The 15,047-nt window shown below is 52.5% G+C and overlaps 5 protein-coding genes across 5 annotated transcripts; 3 read left to right on the top strand and 2 right to left on the bottom strand.

The window, feature by feature from the left end:
• Positions 1-1,004: 1,004 nt before the first annotated feature.
• QC764_512450 (uncharacterized protein) lies at positions 1,005-3,594 on the top strand (the record flags this gene model as incomplete). Its single annotated transcript, XM_062948467.1, has 3 exons — positions 1,005-1,272; positions 1,328-1,403; positions 1,452-3,594. 3 exons carry the CDS (start codon positions 1,005-1,007, stop codon positions 3,592-3,594), a joined length of 2,487 nt encoding a protein of 828 aa, XP_062799248.1.
• On the bottom strand, positions 3,594-5,247 carry QC764_512445 (uncharacterized protein). Its single transcript, XM_062948466.1, is given in 4 exon segments — positions 3,594-3,662; positions 3,673-4,501; positions 4,748-4,870; positions 4,926-5,247. The coding sequence occupies 3 exon segments, from the start codon at positions 4,959-4,961 to the stop codon at positions 4,253-4,255; spliced, it is 408 nt and encodes a 135-aa protein (XP_062799247.1). The 5' UTR covers positions 4,962-5,247; the 3' UTR covers positions 3,594-3,662; positions 3,673-4,252.
• Positions 5,248-6,563: 1,316 nt separating this feature from the next.
• QC764_512440 (uncharacterized protein) lies at positions 6,564-8,612 on the top strand (the record flags this gene model as incomplete). Its single annotated transcript, XM_062948465.1, has 3 exons — positions 6,564-6,670; positions 6,778-7,177; positions 7,238-8,612. Exons 2-3 carry the CDS (start codon positions 7,071-7,073, stop codon positions 8,610-8,612), a joined length of 1,482 nt encoding a protein of 493 aa, XP_062799246.1. The 5' UTR covers positions 6,564-6,670; positions 6,778-7,070.
• An 861-nt stretch (positions 8,613-9,473) lies between these two features.
• On the top strand, positions 9,474-11,038 carry XYN1 (Glycoside hydrolase, 10; the record flags this gene model as incomplete). The annotated part of the gene is made up of 3 exons (XM_062940805.1): positions 9,474-9,807; positions 9,866-10,091; positions 10,164-11,038. 3 exons carry the CDS (start codon positions 9,474-9,476, stop codon positions 10,858-10,860), a joined length of 1,257 nt encoding a protein of 418 aa, XP_062799245.1. The 3' UTR covers positions 10,861-11,038.
• Positions 11,039-12,454: 1,416 nt separating this feature from the next.
• Positions 12,455-13,422, bottom strand: QC764_512425 (uncharacterized protein; the record flags this gene model as incomplete). The annotated part of the gene is made up of 3 exons (XM_062948464.1): positions 12,455-12,880; positions 12,949-13,103; positions 13,140-13,422. The coding sequence occupies 3 exons, from the start codon at positions 13,420-13,422 to the stop codon at positions 12,455-12,457; spliced, it is 864 nt and encodes a 287-aa protein (XP_062799244.1).
• Between the last annotated feature and the right edge of the window lie 1,625 nt (positions 13,423-15,047).

Raw genomic sequence — 15,047 nt, 5'->3', positions numbered from 1 at the left:
AGTGATATAATGATGATGCATCTGACTCCAGCAATACGAGCGGTCAGACATCGAGACCCAGATATGATGGCGGAATTCTCCATTGGGAATGACTGAGAACTGTCGTCCGGTTCGCGCCGCGAGGGACTGAGTTCCGATGCAACCGGTTTGCTTGATGGGGATGATAGTGAGAGTGACATGCGCTCTTTAAAGGACAGAATCTCCTGCGGACAAAGCGCACCTGTTCCCGTATCACCTACAAGTAACACAACCCATCCCATCATTGGAAATAGCTGTCTTGTGTCAAATCCGCACGATGTCTTCACCTCAGTTTGGCCGGCGCCTTATCCCCAACATCATCGACGAACGGGCGAGATTTGAACCAACAAGAGAATGGATTTCGGTCCCGCGGTCCATTCACCCAAAGGATGGATGGAAAAAGATCACATACAAAGATGCTGCTAACGCCATCAACCGCATAGCCCACAAGCTCGTCAGTACCACCGGAAAGCCAGAACCCGGTTCCTTTCCCACAGTGGCCTACATTGGTCCTAACGATGTTCGATACCCAATCTTTGCCATCGGCGCCGTCAAGGCAGGGTACCAGGCCCTGTTCATCTCTCCACGCAACTCCCAGGAAGGTCAGTTAAACCTCTTTGAGCAGTGCAACTGCAACATTATCTGGTTTGATCAGTCCTTCAAGAACATGGTCCAGCCGTGGCTGGAAGAGCGCGACATGGCCGCCATAATGACCTTTCCCGTCGATATGTGGTTCCCCCAAGAAACCATTGAGCACTACCCTTACAACAAGACGTTTGACGAAGCTGAATGGGATCCTTTGCTGGTTCTGCACACGAGTGGGAGTACGGGATTTCCCAAGCCGGTTGTTTGCAGACATGGAATGCTGGCGATAGGCGACAAAATCCACGAGCTGGGGGAGTGGGAGGGGAGACGACTGTGGATTGAAGAGATGGCACTGAGAGCCAACAGGATTCTTCATCCCAGTAAGCGGCGTCTGATCCAACATGTGGGAAGGACGCGCTAACACATTGGCAGTGCCTCTTTACCATGCTGCTGCCATGTATATCAGCATGATCATGATTCACTACTGGGATGTGCCCGCTGCGTTAGGAATTGGAAATGTTCCCCTGAGTTCTGTTTCAGTGATGGAGTATCTTCATCACGCCGAGGTGGATGCCGTCATTTTGCCGCCTGCTGTTCTGGAAGAGCTGAGCCACGACAAAGAATCTGTCGAGGCTCTCGCTAAGCTGGAGTTTGTCGGCTTTGGTGGAGGTGAGTGCCTACCCTCCCAGTGTCTCTTGAGAGTGATGGTTGCTAACGATCCCAGGCAACCTTGCCAAAGACCCAGGGGACAGGCTTGTAAACAACGGCGTGACACTACTCAACGTCATCTCGGCTACAGAGTGAGTCTTGCCCTTCAGCAAAAAAGCATTTCGAAGTTAACCCGTCAGATTTACGCCCTTCTTGATCTACTGGCAGCCTGATCCCAAGCTTTGGCAGTATTTCATCATAAACTCGGATCTTTTCAGCTGCGAGTGGCGCAAGACAGCCGACGATGATGCATACGAGCAGATCATTGTCCGCAGAGCAAAAGAGCCTGGCTTCTTGGGCTTCTTTTACACCTTTCCCGATCTCAAAGAGTACAGCACCAAGGACCTGTACAAGCCTCATCCCACCCTCAAAGATCACTGGATCTATCAAGGCCGTTGCGACAATATCATTGTGTTTTCCAACGGCGAGAAGTTGAATCCCATCGACATCGAGACAACCATGATGAATCATCCCAAGATCAAGGGCGCACTCGTTGTAGGCAGCGGGCGGTTCCAGCCAGCACTGATCCTCGAGCCTGTAGAGCATCCCGCCGATGAGCAAAAGTTCCTTGACAGTGTCTGGCCCCTGGTTGTGAAGGCCAACAAGCAGACGGTGGCACATGGCCAGATTGGGCGGCAGTTCTTGGCTGTGTCAAACCCTAAAAAGCCCTTTCTCCGAGCGGGCAAGGGAACAATCCAGCGAGTTGGCACAATGAAGATGTACAACGACGAAATTGACCAAATCTACAAACATGTCACCGAGGTCCGCTCAGGGGAAGCGCCGGTGTTGGACCTGTCATCCAAGGACGCCCTCAACGAGTGCATCCTGAAGATCTTTACCGACCAACTCGGTGCACCCAGGCTCGAACCCGGCACCGACTTTTTCTCTGTGGGGGTGGACTCAATGCAAGTGATTAATTTGTCCCGTCTCTTGCGTGCAGGCCTCAGCGCAGCAGGCGTCACAGTGGACTCCTCCGCCTTGGCCACCCGTGTCATCTATGGCAACCCAACAGCCAAAAGGCTCTCTGACTATGTCTGGTCAGTCGTCAACAAGGAGGGCAAGGACGCCACCGTCGGAGAGCCTGATCATGAGGAACACGCCATGGAGGCCCTGCTAGAAAAGTACACCCGCGACATGCCCTCGGGTCAATCCGAAAAGCCACCTCCCGCCGACCAAGACCAAGTCATCGTCATCACCGGCACAACAGGCGCTCTCGGGTCCTACATGCTAGGCATTTGTGCCTCGTGCCCCCGCGTCAAAAAGGTCATTTGCCTCAACCGCGCCGTCAACGGCAAAGAACGCCAGCTCAAGAGCATGCGTGAGCGTGGGCTCACAACAGACCTCTCCAAAGCCGAGTTCCTCCACGCCGACATGTCCCTCTTCGATTTGGGCTTGGGAATGGAAACCTACAACCGGCTCCTGGGCGAGGTCGACCGCGTGATCCACAACCAGTGGCCCGTCAACTTCAACATGCCAACCGAGTCTTTCGAGCCGCACATCCGGGGCGTGCGCAACCTGGCCGACTTCAGCAGAAAGGCGTACAAGCGGGTGCCGGTGGTGTTTATCTCCTCCATCGCCACGACGGATGCCTGGAGAAAGAAGGAACCGGTGCCGGAGAAGTCGCTGCGGGATTTTGACATTTCCACTGGCGGGTATGGACGGTCGAAGCTGATCAGTTCGTTGATTTTGGAAAAGGCTTCGGAGGTGTCGGGGGTGCCGAGTGAGATCATCCGGGTGGGTCAGATTGGGGGGCCGTCATCGGAAAAGGGGTACTGGAACATGCAGGAGTGGCTGCCATCTGTGGTGGCCAGTTCGGTGTATATGGGTCTGTTGCCCAACAGCTTGGGCCAGATGACGACGGTGGACTGGGTGCCGATTGAGGGGATTGCCCACATGGTGCTGGAGGTGTCGGGTGTGACGGAGGATGTGCCGGTCGACCTGATCAGGGGCTATTTCCATGGCATCAACCCTAGGAAGGTGCAGTGGGGTGAGTTGGCCAAGGCAGTCAAGGACTTCTATGGCGACAGGATCAAGCAGATTGTGTCGTTTGAGGAGTGGGTAAAACAACTGGAGAAGAGCGCGGCGACGACGGAGGATGTCAGCCGGAATCCGGGTGTCAAGCTGTTGGACACGTACAAGACTTGGAACGAGAAGGTCAAGGAGGGACAGGGATATGTCGATATGGAGATGGAGAGGACAATGAGGAGGAGCAAGACTATGAAGAACATGAAGGCCGTGACGGGAGACCTGATGAGAAATTGGTGCAAGCAATGGGGCTATTGATCCATGTAGTATTTGTCTTGGTAGGTAGAAATGGATGCCGTATGGGCTGTGATCACCCAACACACACTCTACACACACTCTACCCAAGCGCAACTAAACAAACTCCCCGTTCTCCGTCCAGTCAAACCATCGTCTGTCCGCGTCGTAGATAAGGGTGTGATTGTTCTCGGTTTATGCAATCCTGGAACGTTTCGCATCTACCAAATCAAGGTCGGGGTGTAGATCTGAAACCTGTTGGGGCAGAGCCTCGAGATCTTTGCGCAGTTTTCGATTCTTAACCAAACACTGTGTGACTTCAGTCTCACGCCGACTCTACCGGCTGTCGCCATTCCCCCGATTTTCGACATTGGTGACCTCTCCCTTGACCCAGAGCTTGAACCCATTGTATTTATCATTGACTCCTTCCAGCTACATCTTCAACCTTTCCTTTTCGCGCTGATTATTCGCAAGTTGACCTTCCAAATTGTTTTGACGGATCTTAATATCCCCCAGCTTCCCAGAGACCTTGCCGTCCAGACTGGAAATGGAATTAAAATTCTTAGCTGAGGCTTTTTGACGACCTTGGTCAGATCTTTGACATCGCTTGAGTTCTTGAGGGCTGCTGTTGAAGCTGTCGACTGTGCCTTTCAGCCGCTTCGGTCTCTTTTTGCACTCGACATTAGGTATTGGTAACATCCAAGCAAACTTTGGCAAGCCGCTCTGACATGCCCTTCAATTCGTCATTCACTCGTTGGAATTTGCCTTCGATCGTACGTTGAGCCGTAGCCATGGTGCTAACCTGCTGGACCAGGGTCGTCATTGATGACAGCGTCTCGTCGGTGCCTTGCTTCTGGGTGGTATGATTCGCGAGCTTGTCGAAAGCCTTGATCACGGTGGTGGCAGATGTCGCGAACTCGGACCTCAATTGCTCAGTATCGCGGTCGATGTGATCACCACGGGGGTCTCACAACTTGGCAAGAGCTTCCTATATGATTGTCCATCCGTCAGCACGAAAGCGAACTGGTATGCCCAGTGGAACAGACGACACGCCAATCAGTGCCCCACTCCGCCTGATTCATCCTCGATAAACAAGTCAGCTGACCATGTGGGAGCATCCCTCGGCCAGCCCCTCCGAGCTTGCTGCCATCATAATTCCATTAATAAATCAACATACTCCGGCGAGGGCGATTTGGAATGGAGGTACTGCGCTGAATACATCGACTCCGGATGACGGACATACCTCTGGCATGGTTGAGCCTTGGCTCTTCTCGGTGTTAGCAGCACGGTGCTGGTCGACCTGTCGAAATGGTGTCAGTGAGTCGAACAACTCGCCAACCTGGGCTGTGACTTACAATGACACCATTGTGATCACAATCCTCTTCGGCCATAACTGTTCGCCTTTTGCAACTCGGCCTTGTTGAGGTTGAAGTGTGGTGGTCATGGGAAGGGTGTGGCTGAATTATTGGATGGGGTGGAAAAGTCGAGACTGAGATCGAGGACCGTTAACTGGAAAAGATTTGGAACAAATGCGGAAGAGGAAATTTGTCGCAGGCACGCAGGTGAAAAAAGCTGCGGGGCTGGGCCATCTGATGGGTTGCCGGGCGCGAAGAGCAGCGCTGACGGGCCCTCCGACTGGTTGCCAGGCGCAACGAGGAGGGCTCGGGGCCAAAAGACCTGTAAACGGCTGACAGCCAAGTGAATAGAGGTCAGGTTGGAATGTCCTGGGACCTGGTGCGGAAGGAGCAACTGAGGTGTGCGGTGGAACCCATGGACAAGAGACGATGGGAGTTGCCCAGTCAGAAGGCCACCTCTTGTATCTTGACTCATGGTCTGACAGATAGCTGATAGGCATTGAGGTGATTTTGGGCATGATTTGAAAGAACTGGAACGGCTGTCAAAGATAATAAGTATGCGTCAAGATACAATGAAAGAGCCTTCAAATATATATAATACGTATTCAAGGATAGCAAGACGCATTAGCAGATATGGGAAAGTATTCAAAGACAATGAAAAGCGTTCAGGTGAAAGCCACCAAGACATCCACTTCTCATTAACAACTCAGGCACAATCTTACCAGCAATTATTGCTTATTCTCCAAAGTAATACGACAATAGCGACTAAAGTGTGATGCCAAACATTTGGACACTTGTCCAGCCGCACCCCTCTATCGACCCCGCCATATAGGCTCCGCCGGAGAGCAGTTAGCTTCTGTTAGGCCAGAGTAGATGCCTGTCTGAGGTTCTTTTGGCAGCCTCGTCGTCGCAAGGAGGTTGACATGCCTTGGCGGTGCATGGTTGGTCAGGCATGGGCTCTTGGCACATTGCCCACCACAGCCTAGCTCACCAACCGCATCAATAACTTCAGTCAGTCACATCCAGGTTCTATCAACCACCCTTTGCCGTTCTTTAGCCTTTATGTTCTCTAAAAAGCCACTAATAATCCCTCCCGACAACATAAAAAACGACGACAGTCCTGGTTTGTCTACACCCAAATAATACCAATGACCAGATCAATTGCCCTTGTGGTGGGAGGTTGGCAGCAGGCATATAGGAGTTATGAGATGTGGACAGCTCTGGAAAATGGCATTCAACATGCATCATCTAATTTTACTCTCACCTCTATTTATCTGGGCATACTTTTTATCTAGGCAGCCTTAATGGGTATGGCCACTGGAAATGAAAGCAGGCATCAAGGTTTGAGCTAGACTAATCTTGTTGTGGCTTGGACCTTGGAAATACGGAGTTTGATGCCTTCTCAGACACAAAACAGTCGATCGAGGTATGTAATTTTACAAGCTGAAATTCCTGAGCACCCAAATCAAACTTTCCGGGGTCTATCACGATAACTTCCATGTTGCTGTGACAAAGACGAGACAGGATTGCAAATGCTAAGGGCCATCTAATATTTCCGTGTTTGTCATTTGTGCGACTATGGATACAGAAATGCGCAAATAATGACCGTCCGTGCAAGCAATCAGAAGTCGCACCGAGGAAATGGAAAGTGGTTTAATTCATCTCAATGCATCGAGTAGATTGCCTAATACAGGCAGAATGCCGTCATCACCAATATTACGACACAGCTACCCCAATCTTGGCAGGTGAGCAGATTGTCGCCCATCACCTTGACCGCCTCACCTGACTTGTCAGGCGTCCCTCCAGCACTGCGAACTGGCGGGTGGCTGCTAATGTAACCATCACGACCCAGAGAGGCAGGTGCCGAACCGTCGTGACACTGCGTCTTGGCAGCGTCACCACCCGAGCTTCCACTCTCATCACCATACCTTGATGTCTCGTTCTGCTGCGACATCTGTTCGTATATGCTATCCCCGGCCCAATACGGCAGGTCAATTTTGCGGCAATAGCAGGGATACAGATAGGCCATTCTCAGTAGCAATGGGACGACGCGTATTAAAACCACGATATAACCCGTGATCTGCACAATGTTCCCATCACCTCGAATGTCACGTCTTTCACCAGAAGGGCCCGTTCTCTGCCATCATGAAGCTTTCTAGACAGGCCGGGTCGGCCCTGCTTCTCGCGTCGACGGCCATCGCGACCGATCCGTTGACTGCTGACAGACTTGAGGCCGATATCAAGACCGATGAGTATGGCTCTGTGCCGCCTGTTACCAAATGAATCTCGGGAAGCTTGCTAACATCGCACAGATTGCAGCGCGTCTTATGGAACCTCAACCACATTGCCGACCGCAATGGCGGCAACCGTGCCTTTGGCGAGCCCGGCTACAAGGCCTCTGTAGACTTTGTTGTTGAACGAGCCCAGGGCCGGTTCCACCCCGAGATGAACACCTTTATTCAACCTTTCAACCACACGTACGACAAGACGCTCGAGATCAAGGTCACTGGCCCTGACGGGGAAGACGTGTTTGTGATATCCCCCCAGTACAACCCCGCCACACCCCTTCCTGGCGGCATCACGGCCAGTTTGATCAACACGCCCGTCAACGACGAGGCCGGAAGCATGTGTGCTGAGAGCGATTGGGATGGCATTGATGCCACTGGAAAGCTGGCGCTGGTTAAGAGAGGTGTGTGTGCTGTGTCGGACAAGTTGAAGTTTGCCAGAGCCAAGGGAGCGTTGGGGGTTATTCTCTACAACCAAGCCCCAGGTACCAACTATGCCACCCCTACCCTGGGTGCTGAGAACATTGGACAGCTCGTCCCCGTCGGCATTGTGCCCCTCGAGGCGGGAGAGGCCTGGATTGCCCGCCTCGGTGCTGGTGAGGATGTGGTGGTGAGCTTGTTGGTCGATGCCATTGCCGACACCCGCGAGACGTGGAATGTCATCTCTGAGACCAAGGAGGGCGACCCCAACAGCGTCATCATGCTCGGTGCGCATCTAGACAGCGTACAGCAGGGGCCTGGTGTGAATGACGATGGCAGTGGCACAGCCGCCCTCCTCGAGCTCATGGGCGCAGTCAAGAACTACAAGGGCTTCAAGAACAAGATCAGGTTTGCCTGGTGGGGTGCTGAAGAGAGCGGTCTTGTCGGCTCGCTGTACTACACATCCCAGCTCTCGTCTGCCGAGGCCGACAAGATCAAGTACTATTTCAACTACGACATGATTGGATCCATCGAGCCCATATATGCTGTTGGCTCCGACGAGAACAGCGGCGTTGGTCCTCAGTTGCTGGAAGAATATCTTGTCGCCCAGGGCAAGACGGTCGAGCGCGGTGGTTTTGAGGACGGCAACTCGGACTACGTCGGATTTGTCGAGTTGGGTATTCCCACGGCCATGCTGTTCACGGGCGCCGGTGAGCCCTGGGATCCGTGCTATCACCAGGCCTGCGACACGCTCGACAACATCAACTGGGATGCGTTGACAGTCAACACCAAAGCTGCCGCCCGCGCCCTCGCCCGCTTCGCCAACGATCTCTCGGGAGTTCCGGCCCGCGCAACGACGTCACCGAACTTGAGGGGTCGCGCAAAGATCACGCAGGAGTTCAGGAGGTGGAAGCGGGTGGCGGAAGAAGGTGCCAGCCACGGGAAGATGTGCTCGCATAAGGAGAAGAAGGTGGTTGTTTGATAAGTCTTGTTAGCAAATGGTGCAATAATAGTGTGTGTACAATACAAGATTTCAATTGATTAATGTCTGATGATGTAGCTACCTTACTTTTAACGATCTGGGTAAGGGTTTCCGGGCCGAGGGCAAACAGACCGACTGCGCTGAAGGAAGCGCGTTTCATAATGGCACCCTCGAGTCGCGCCAGTCCAGAACGTTCTCGCACGACGACGCGTCACTCTCCGAAGGTGCTCGCTCTCGGGGGTGGTGCTGTTTTTGTCTTCGGGACTCGGTACTGGACTCCGGCCAAGACCGGGGCAGCGTCGCAGCGAAATTCTTCCAGCATGATTCAGGCTAATTAGCACGTGGAGAGACAGAGAGGCAACACCAAGGCATTCACTGCATTCCGGGATTTAAGGGCTTCGCTAACGCTGCGGGGAGCGTTAAGAATAGCCCCTGTCGCCAGCCCAAGCAACATCGCTCGACGTCTTGGCTTCCCGATTCGCACTTACACGGAGCCTCTTCCGAAGAAAACCGGGTCTGGCCACCGTTGAGAGGAGCCTCGTCCCGATGTCAACGTCCCTGCCACATCGCCATCGGCCAACGCATATGACAGTCGTCCCCATGTCTCCGTGATGGCCCAGACGGGTTCCAACTCGCATCGACCGGGTAAAATGCCCTCAATGCTTCCCCAAGCGCTAGGCACCGTGGCCCGCGAGCCTCATATCCCAAAGCCGATATTGCGTGCAGCACTGGCCTGGCCAAGGCAATCTAAAGATATAAAGCGGCTCAACCCGCTTGCAGCGAATATCACAGTTTCTGGAGCTCCTCAGGCCAGTCTCTTGCTGTCAACCTCCACATACTCGCCCTCTCCTCGTCTCCACCATGCACACCAAGGCTCTCCTTGCCGCGCTTCTTGCGCCCGCCGCCGTCTCGGCCCAGCTTCACGAGCTCGCCGTCCGTGCCGGTCTTCAGTACTTCGGCACTGCCCTTCGTGAGGGTGCTCTCAACAGCGATGCCCAGTTCGCTGCCATCCTCAGAGACACCAGAGAGTTTGGCCAGATTGTGCCTGAGAACGGCCAGAAGTGGGAGTCCACTCAGCCCAGCCGTGGCCAGTTCACCTATTCCCAGGGTGACATCACTGCCAACGAGGCCAAGAGAAACTCCCAGTTCCTCCGCTGCCACACTCTTGTCTGGCACAGCCAGCTTCCCTCATGGGGTAGGTCCAGTGTTGCAAACCAATTTGTGTTTTGGACGAAGCTAACAGCCACAATCAGTCGCTTCCGGGTCTTGGACTCGTGCCACTTTGACCTCGGTCATTGACACCCACATGGCCAACGTCATGGGCCACTACAAGGGCGTCTGCGGTCACTGGGACGTTGTGAACGAGGCCATCAACGACGACGGCACATGGCGTGACAGTGTCTTCTACCGGGTATTCGGTACCGACTACCTGCCCCTCTCTTTCGAGCTGGCCAAGAAGCACGATCCCGAGACCAAGTTGTGAGTGGAGCATCCCCTATTCTGCCTGAATACGATACCTAGAAGTTATGTTTCTAACTTGGGAATCTTTAGGTACTACAACGACTACAACCTCGAGTACAATCAGGCCAAGACTGACCGGGCCGTCGAGATTGTCCGCATTATCCAGGCTGCCGGTGCCCCCATTGACGGTGTTGGCTTCCAGGGCCACTTGATTGTCGGCAGCACGCCTAGCCGCGCCAACCTGGCCACCACCCTCCGCCGCTTCACCGCCCTCGGTGTCGATGTCGCCTACACTGAGCTCGACATCCGCCACTCCTCCCTCCCCGCCAGCTCCCAGGCCCAGGTCACCCAGGGTAACGACTTTGCCAACGTCGTCGGGTCCTGCCTCGACGTGCCCCGCTGCGTTGGTGTCACCGTCTGGTCTTTCACCGACAAGTACTCTTGGGTTCCCTCCACGTTCAACGGCGCCGGCGATGCCCTCATCTACGATTCCCAGTTCCGCAAGAAGGCCGCCTGGACCTCCATCTCCAGCGTCCTCGCCGCCAAGGCCACCGGTGCTCCCCCCGTCTCCAGCAGCACCAGCAACCCCGCCCAGCCCACCACCACTCTTGTCACCCGCACCACCTCTGCCTCGAGCACTACTCAGCCCACCCCCACCTCCGCTCCCACCCAGCCCGAACAGGTTCGCTGGGGACAGTGCGGAGGCAACGGGTGGACCGGCCCCACCACGTGCCAGAGCCCATACACCTGCCAGGTTCTTAACCCCTGGTACTCCCAGTGCTTGTAAGGTTGTCAAGAGGCTGAGTGATGGATTTTTGAGGAGACAGAGAAGGAAGTTGTAGTGATGGAGTTGAAATATTCTATTGTATGTAATTTACCGCTGGTAGATGAAATAGCCAGAGTGCACATATCTCACATGTCTTGTCTTGGTGCCTTGGTGATGCTATAGAGATATGAACCACCCGGTCTACCTACACTGTAAGATTCCTTATGGTTCCAAATCATATGGCGCTCATAGCAGGCATCAAATGAGGCTTTTTAGTTGATGCATGTCCTCCCTGCGGATACGAGATGGAAAATAACTTTGGAAGTGGCGAATGGGATGTGTGGGTAGGCAGTCCGGTTGCTGTAATCAGCAATCTACAGCCCTCCTTCTGCATCGGGTAAAAGACGACAATGCTTTCCACTTGAAGAATTGTTAGAAGTCTTGAAAGAGAGAGTATCAGATGTGACAGGTTATGGAGCTGAAAGAATAGAGATTCAAAAGAGAAAACTGTGGAATAGACAAAGACAGTGACTTGACAAGAAGGAAATCAAGATTAAAAATTACGAAGAAAGAGCTTGAAGCTTTTCAGCTTCAAAAAGAAATTCTGGTGCAATAAGGATCTGGGGTAGTGGAACTGATAAGGGTGTAACAAGAGAGAGATGGGTGAGTAGGTAAGCTGATCAGGCTCCCGATGTCGAGGTCCTGTAAGCTGTCGCGAGGTTTGCCATCAACTCCCTGTCGTTGAGCAGCAGTGATTGACTTATAACGCACTACAGCTGCTTCAGACCTGCCCAGGCAGTGTTCCAGCCGTAAGATGGTCTGTCGCGAGCGCAACAGCCTCTGCATGCATGAGCTTTGCAGCGTCCATGATATGGCTGTGCTGTTGAGCGTCCCTACTCGTGTAATTTTTGTTCATGCTTGTGCCTTGAGCCGCAGCAACTTGGTAAGATCGTTGTGCGTGAGGATGGAGACGGGCCGGGTTGAAGGTAGGGAAAGTTCGCCATAGGAAACGCATAGAAGATCAAGCTTTGGGGAAGATCGCGGACTGGTATGCCGTTGCGATTCGTGCCATCAATTCCCTATCGCTAAGGGTGGTCTGGTCGAAAACCCTGCCTGCTGTAACCACACAATCATCGACCTGGTCTTGGATGGGCACGGTGGTTGCTGTGCCCATTCGGTGTTGTCATAGGTCCACCGAAAACCCCTTGGATCTCCGTTAAACACGCTCAGGAGGAGTTGACAGCTCGCAGGTAACCTGTTTCCAGCGATGCGGTCTCACTTTGGATCAATGCCACGGCATCCCCGAGCGGGCTGTGCTGTGCGGAAACACCGGCTTCGTAGTTATTGTTCATGTCTTGATTGTGCGTTGACAGTATCTTGATAAGATCCCGGTCGTCGACGGTGAATCTTTTTATGTCCATTCTTAAAGCTGTCACAGATGGCTGTAGAGAATCGCGCCTGTTGTGTCAGATTCTTCTTCCGGCTGCGGATGCTTAGACCGCTGGCCCTGGTCCATGATGACGTGCTGACCTGATGGCGGAGCCATCAATTACTAAAAAGTAGCCTTTCATATAATCCGGTCTCTCAGACGGTGGAACAAAATAGATGAAGAAGCTCAAAGGCTCAAAGGCTTTTGAGCTTTGTAAATGACGCCGAGATTGCCCTTGTCGAGGCCTTCTAGGTATCCCTCCTGGCCCAATGCGTTGCCCAGGTGGATGGCAGCGGTGATGCCACCCAGCCTCTCCTCAATAGCCAGACCAACGTTTTGGCCAAAGGTTCTGATTTGAAGTACTTCGAGACCACAATAAACAGGGTTTCTGTGAAACTTGGAGAAAGGGACATTATACGTGGAGCCACCATGCTTCTTCTTGATAGCCCACTGTTCCTTTTGCAGACTGTCAAGATAGCTGCGAGTGGGAACGAGCATCTCATCTAATGTCCTATTCGAATCAACCTTCATCTTCAGAAGCCATGTCGGTAAAGCCTTGATTTCTGATTTAAGAGAGGTGAGAAGGTCCTTGAGCGTTTCAACAGGGCTTTCCTATCGGTATCCAGCCTGAGCTGAGCCAAGCAAAGAGTTTCAATCTCAAAGACGCTTGCCATGCTCACCCTGTTTCCGTTGACGTCTGAAGCCACGATCCGACTAAGGTGGTCCACCAAAGTTGGCTCTTTGGATTTTATCGAAGCTGAGCCCATGGTAAACAGTTGCTGTGCTGCATCATTGACGTGTTGCTGGTTTGCGGCGGGATTCTCGATGGGCACACCTGATTTTTGGCTACGGTGCCATCTGTTGTACATACGATAAGTCGCAAGAAAATCTGGCTTCGGGAAGGCTCCATGACCTGGCTGGAAAAGCGCATAATAGAAGCCCAAGTATGCGTTTCCGTTCCTCATTTTGCCGACTGCTGCTTTGGTGGTGTTGAGAGGTTTCATAAGGAGTTCGATTGCGGCATTTCTGTATGATGGGTTCAAGAGAACAACCCACTCAATGGCCGGTCTGACTGTGCTCTTCAATGAGCATGCGAAAATGGGAGATTCCTTGATGAATAGTAACCGATGGCTCAAGTTGGTACGCTGGGCCATCTTGAATATCTGCCCAGAAAAAGTGTTAGAGACTCTTGACTTGTAAACTGACTGTTGGGCTAGTGGCCTGGGTAAGCCACTGGCTGCGAAAATGAGGGCCAAAAGGCCAGAAATTTGTTGAAAAAATTGGTTATTACAGTAAGTTGTTGGTTGTTCAGTTCAAAAGTAAACAATAGGAAAATCCACCTTAAGAGCAATCAGGTGTGGGTCTGGTGAAACCCGGGCCCTTTGTCAGGTGCCCCACACTGACGGATACATTGATAAACTCACAAATAGCACTCAGAAGATTGGAACAAGCCTCGACCTCCGTGTCCAGAGTCTCTGTAGACAGAGTCTCTGTGGCCTGAAAAGATGGAACCCCCTCTCTTACGGGGCAGACCTTGTTGACGGGGCCGAAGCTGATGAAGTGCTGGCTGATTTTGGTGAGGTTTTGGAGAGTAGTGCGTATGGAATTCAGGGCGTCAATAAAATAGAGATGTCTTCGATCGACCTCAGACGGATCTTCTCGGCCCATACCCTCACCTTATTGTGTTCTCAGGGCTATGGCAAGGTTTAGCAACCTCAAGACTGTCTCTGGTACAACTAGTTGCTTGTCGACGATCCATTGTGCCAGACTCTGCAGTGCCGAAACAGATAGATTGCCAGGTTGGAGACACTGTTCAAACCGTGTCTCACGACCTTTTGTCACCAGCCAGGTGGTGATGTACCTGGTGGCATCCTTGTACCGCAGGTACAATTGATGCCGTGGTAGGTCCGCCATATCTGGACGTTTAGTTGTCGGGAGCAACTAATGGGATCGAGTACCGAGACGGTCTAGGATTAGGGAGAGGGTATGGAGTCTAAGATGAAGCAAAGTGTGAGGCAAGGTAGACCCGGTCAATAAATTGAGGTGGTGAGGAAGAAGAAAAGAAAAGGAATATATATATTACCGCATGTCGAAGTCGACCCACACTTCCTGGAGTAATGCGAAGAACCCACAGTACTCACGCAAGTCTTAGCCGAGAAGATCCGAAAATGAGAACGGAAACGACTTGAAAAGTAAGATATGGTCAGGGGATGCGGCTCAAGGCAGTGCACGCACCCTCCTATCATTGGCTTCCATGGCAAACAGACCGTGCGCCGAGTGATTCGCTGATAGTATAGGTGAATTCCGCGGTCCCCATCTTGACATATGACAATGGTTTCATATAGTCTGAAGGCCGAGGGCGAGGAGTATTGACAAGAGCAGGTGCAGCTGGTATATCTTCTGCCGGCGATTAGCTGGTATAAGGACCACAGTGTGCTCCAGGCTAGTGAATATCGATGAGGTGAAGTTGAGCTGCTCTACAAAAGGCCGATGACAGTTGAAGGTGAAGAGCAGTGAAGAGCAGTAAAGAGGTAGACTACTGTAAGCTACTTGTCCCATGATTTGCCTTTGTAATTCACTTATATGGGAGGATATATTCTTCAAGAGTACTCATCAATACAAAGTCCAGGATCTTCGAGTATTGACAGGCTGATTCCACAACTTTAGGAGCCCAAAACTCTCTGAAGGAGGTGGACAGCTAGTAATTTGCCTTCCTCAATGACGATAGAGTTCATGTAGCAATCCTTTGTGTTAGTAGTTAGATACTCTCGACGTCGAA

The sequence above is a fragment of the Podospora pseudoanserina genome, chromosome 5 (genome assembly GCF_035222485.1).
Source record: "Podospora pseudoanserina strain CBS 124.78 chromosome 5, whole genome shotgun sequence".
Classification (NCBI taxonomy): Eukaryota; Fungi; Ascomycota; class Sordariomycetes; order Sordariales; family Podosporaceae; genus Podospora; species Podospora pseudoanserina.
The sequence above is the reverse complement of the archived record's forward strand: the minus strand, read 5'-3'. Positions and strand labels throughout refer to the sequence as shown.

Excerpts from the sequence above, each read along its gene's own strand:
- QC764_512445 (XM_062948466.1), bottom strand. The coding sequence starts at position 4,961 with ATGGCCGAAGAGGATTGTGATCACAATGGTGTCATT. Across the intron at positions 4,871-4,925 it reads GTGATCACAATGGTGTCATT|GTCGACCAGCACCGTGCTGC; the intron begins GTAAGTCACAGC and ends CCATTTCGACAG. Across the intron at positions 4,502-4,747 it reads TCCAAATCGCCCTCGCCGGA|CAATTGAGGTCCGAGTTCGC; the intron begins GTATGTTGATTT and ends CGCGATACTGAG.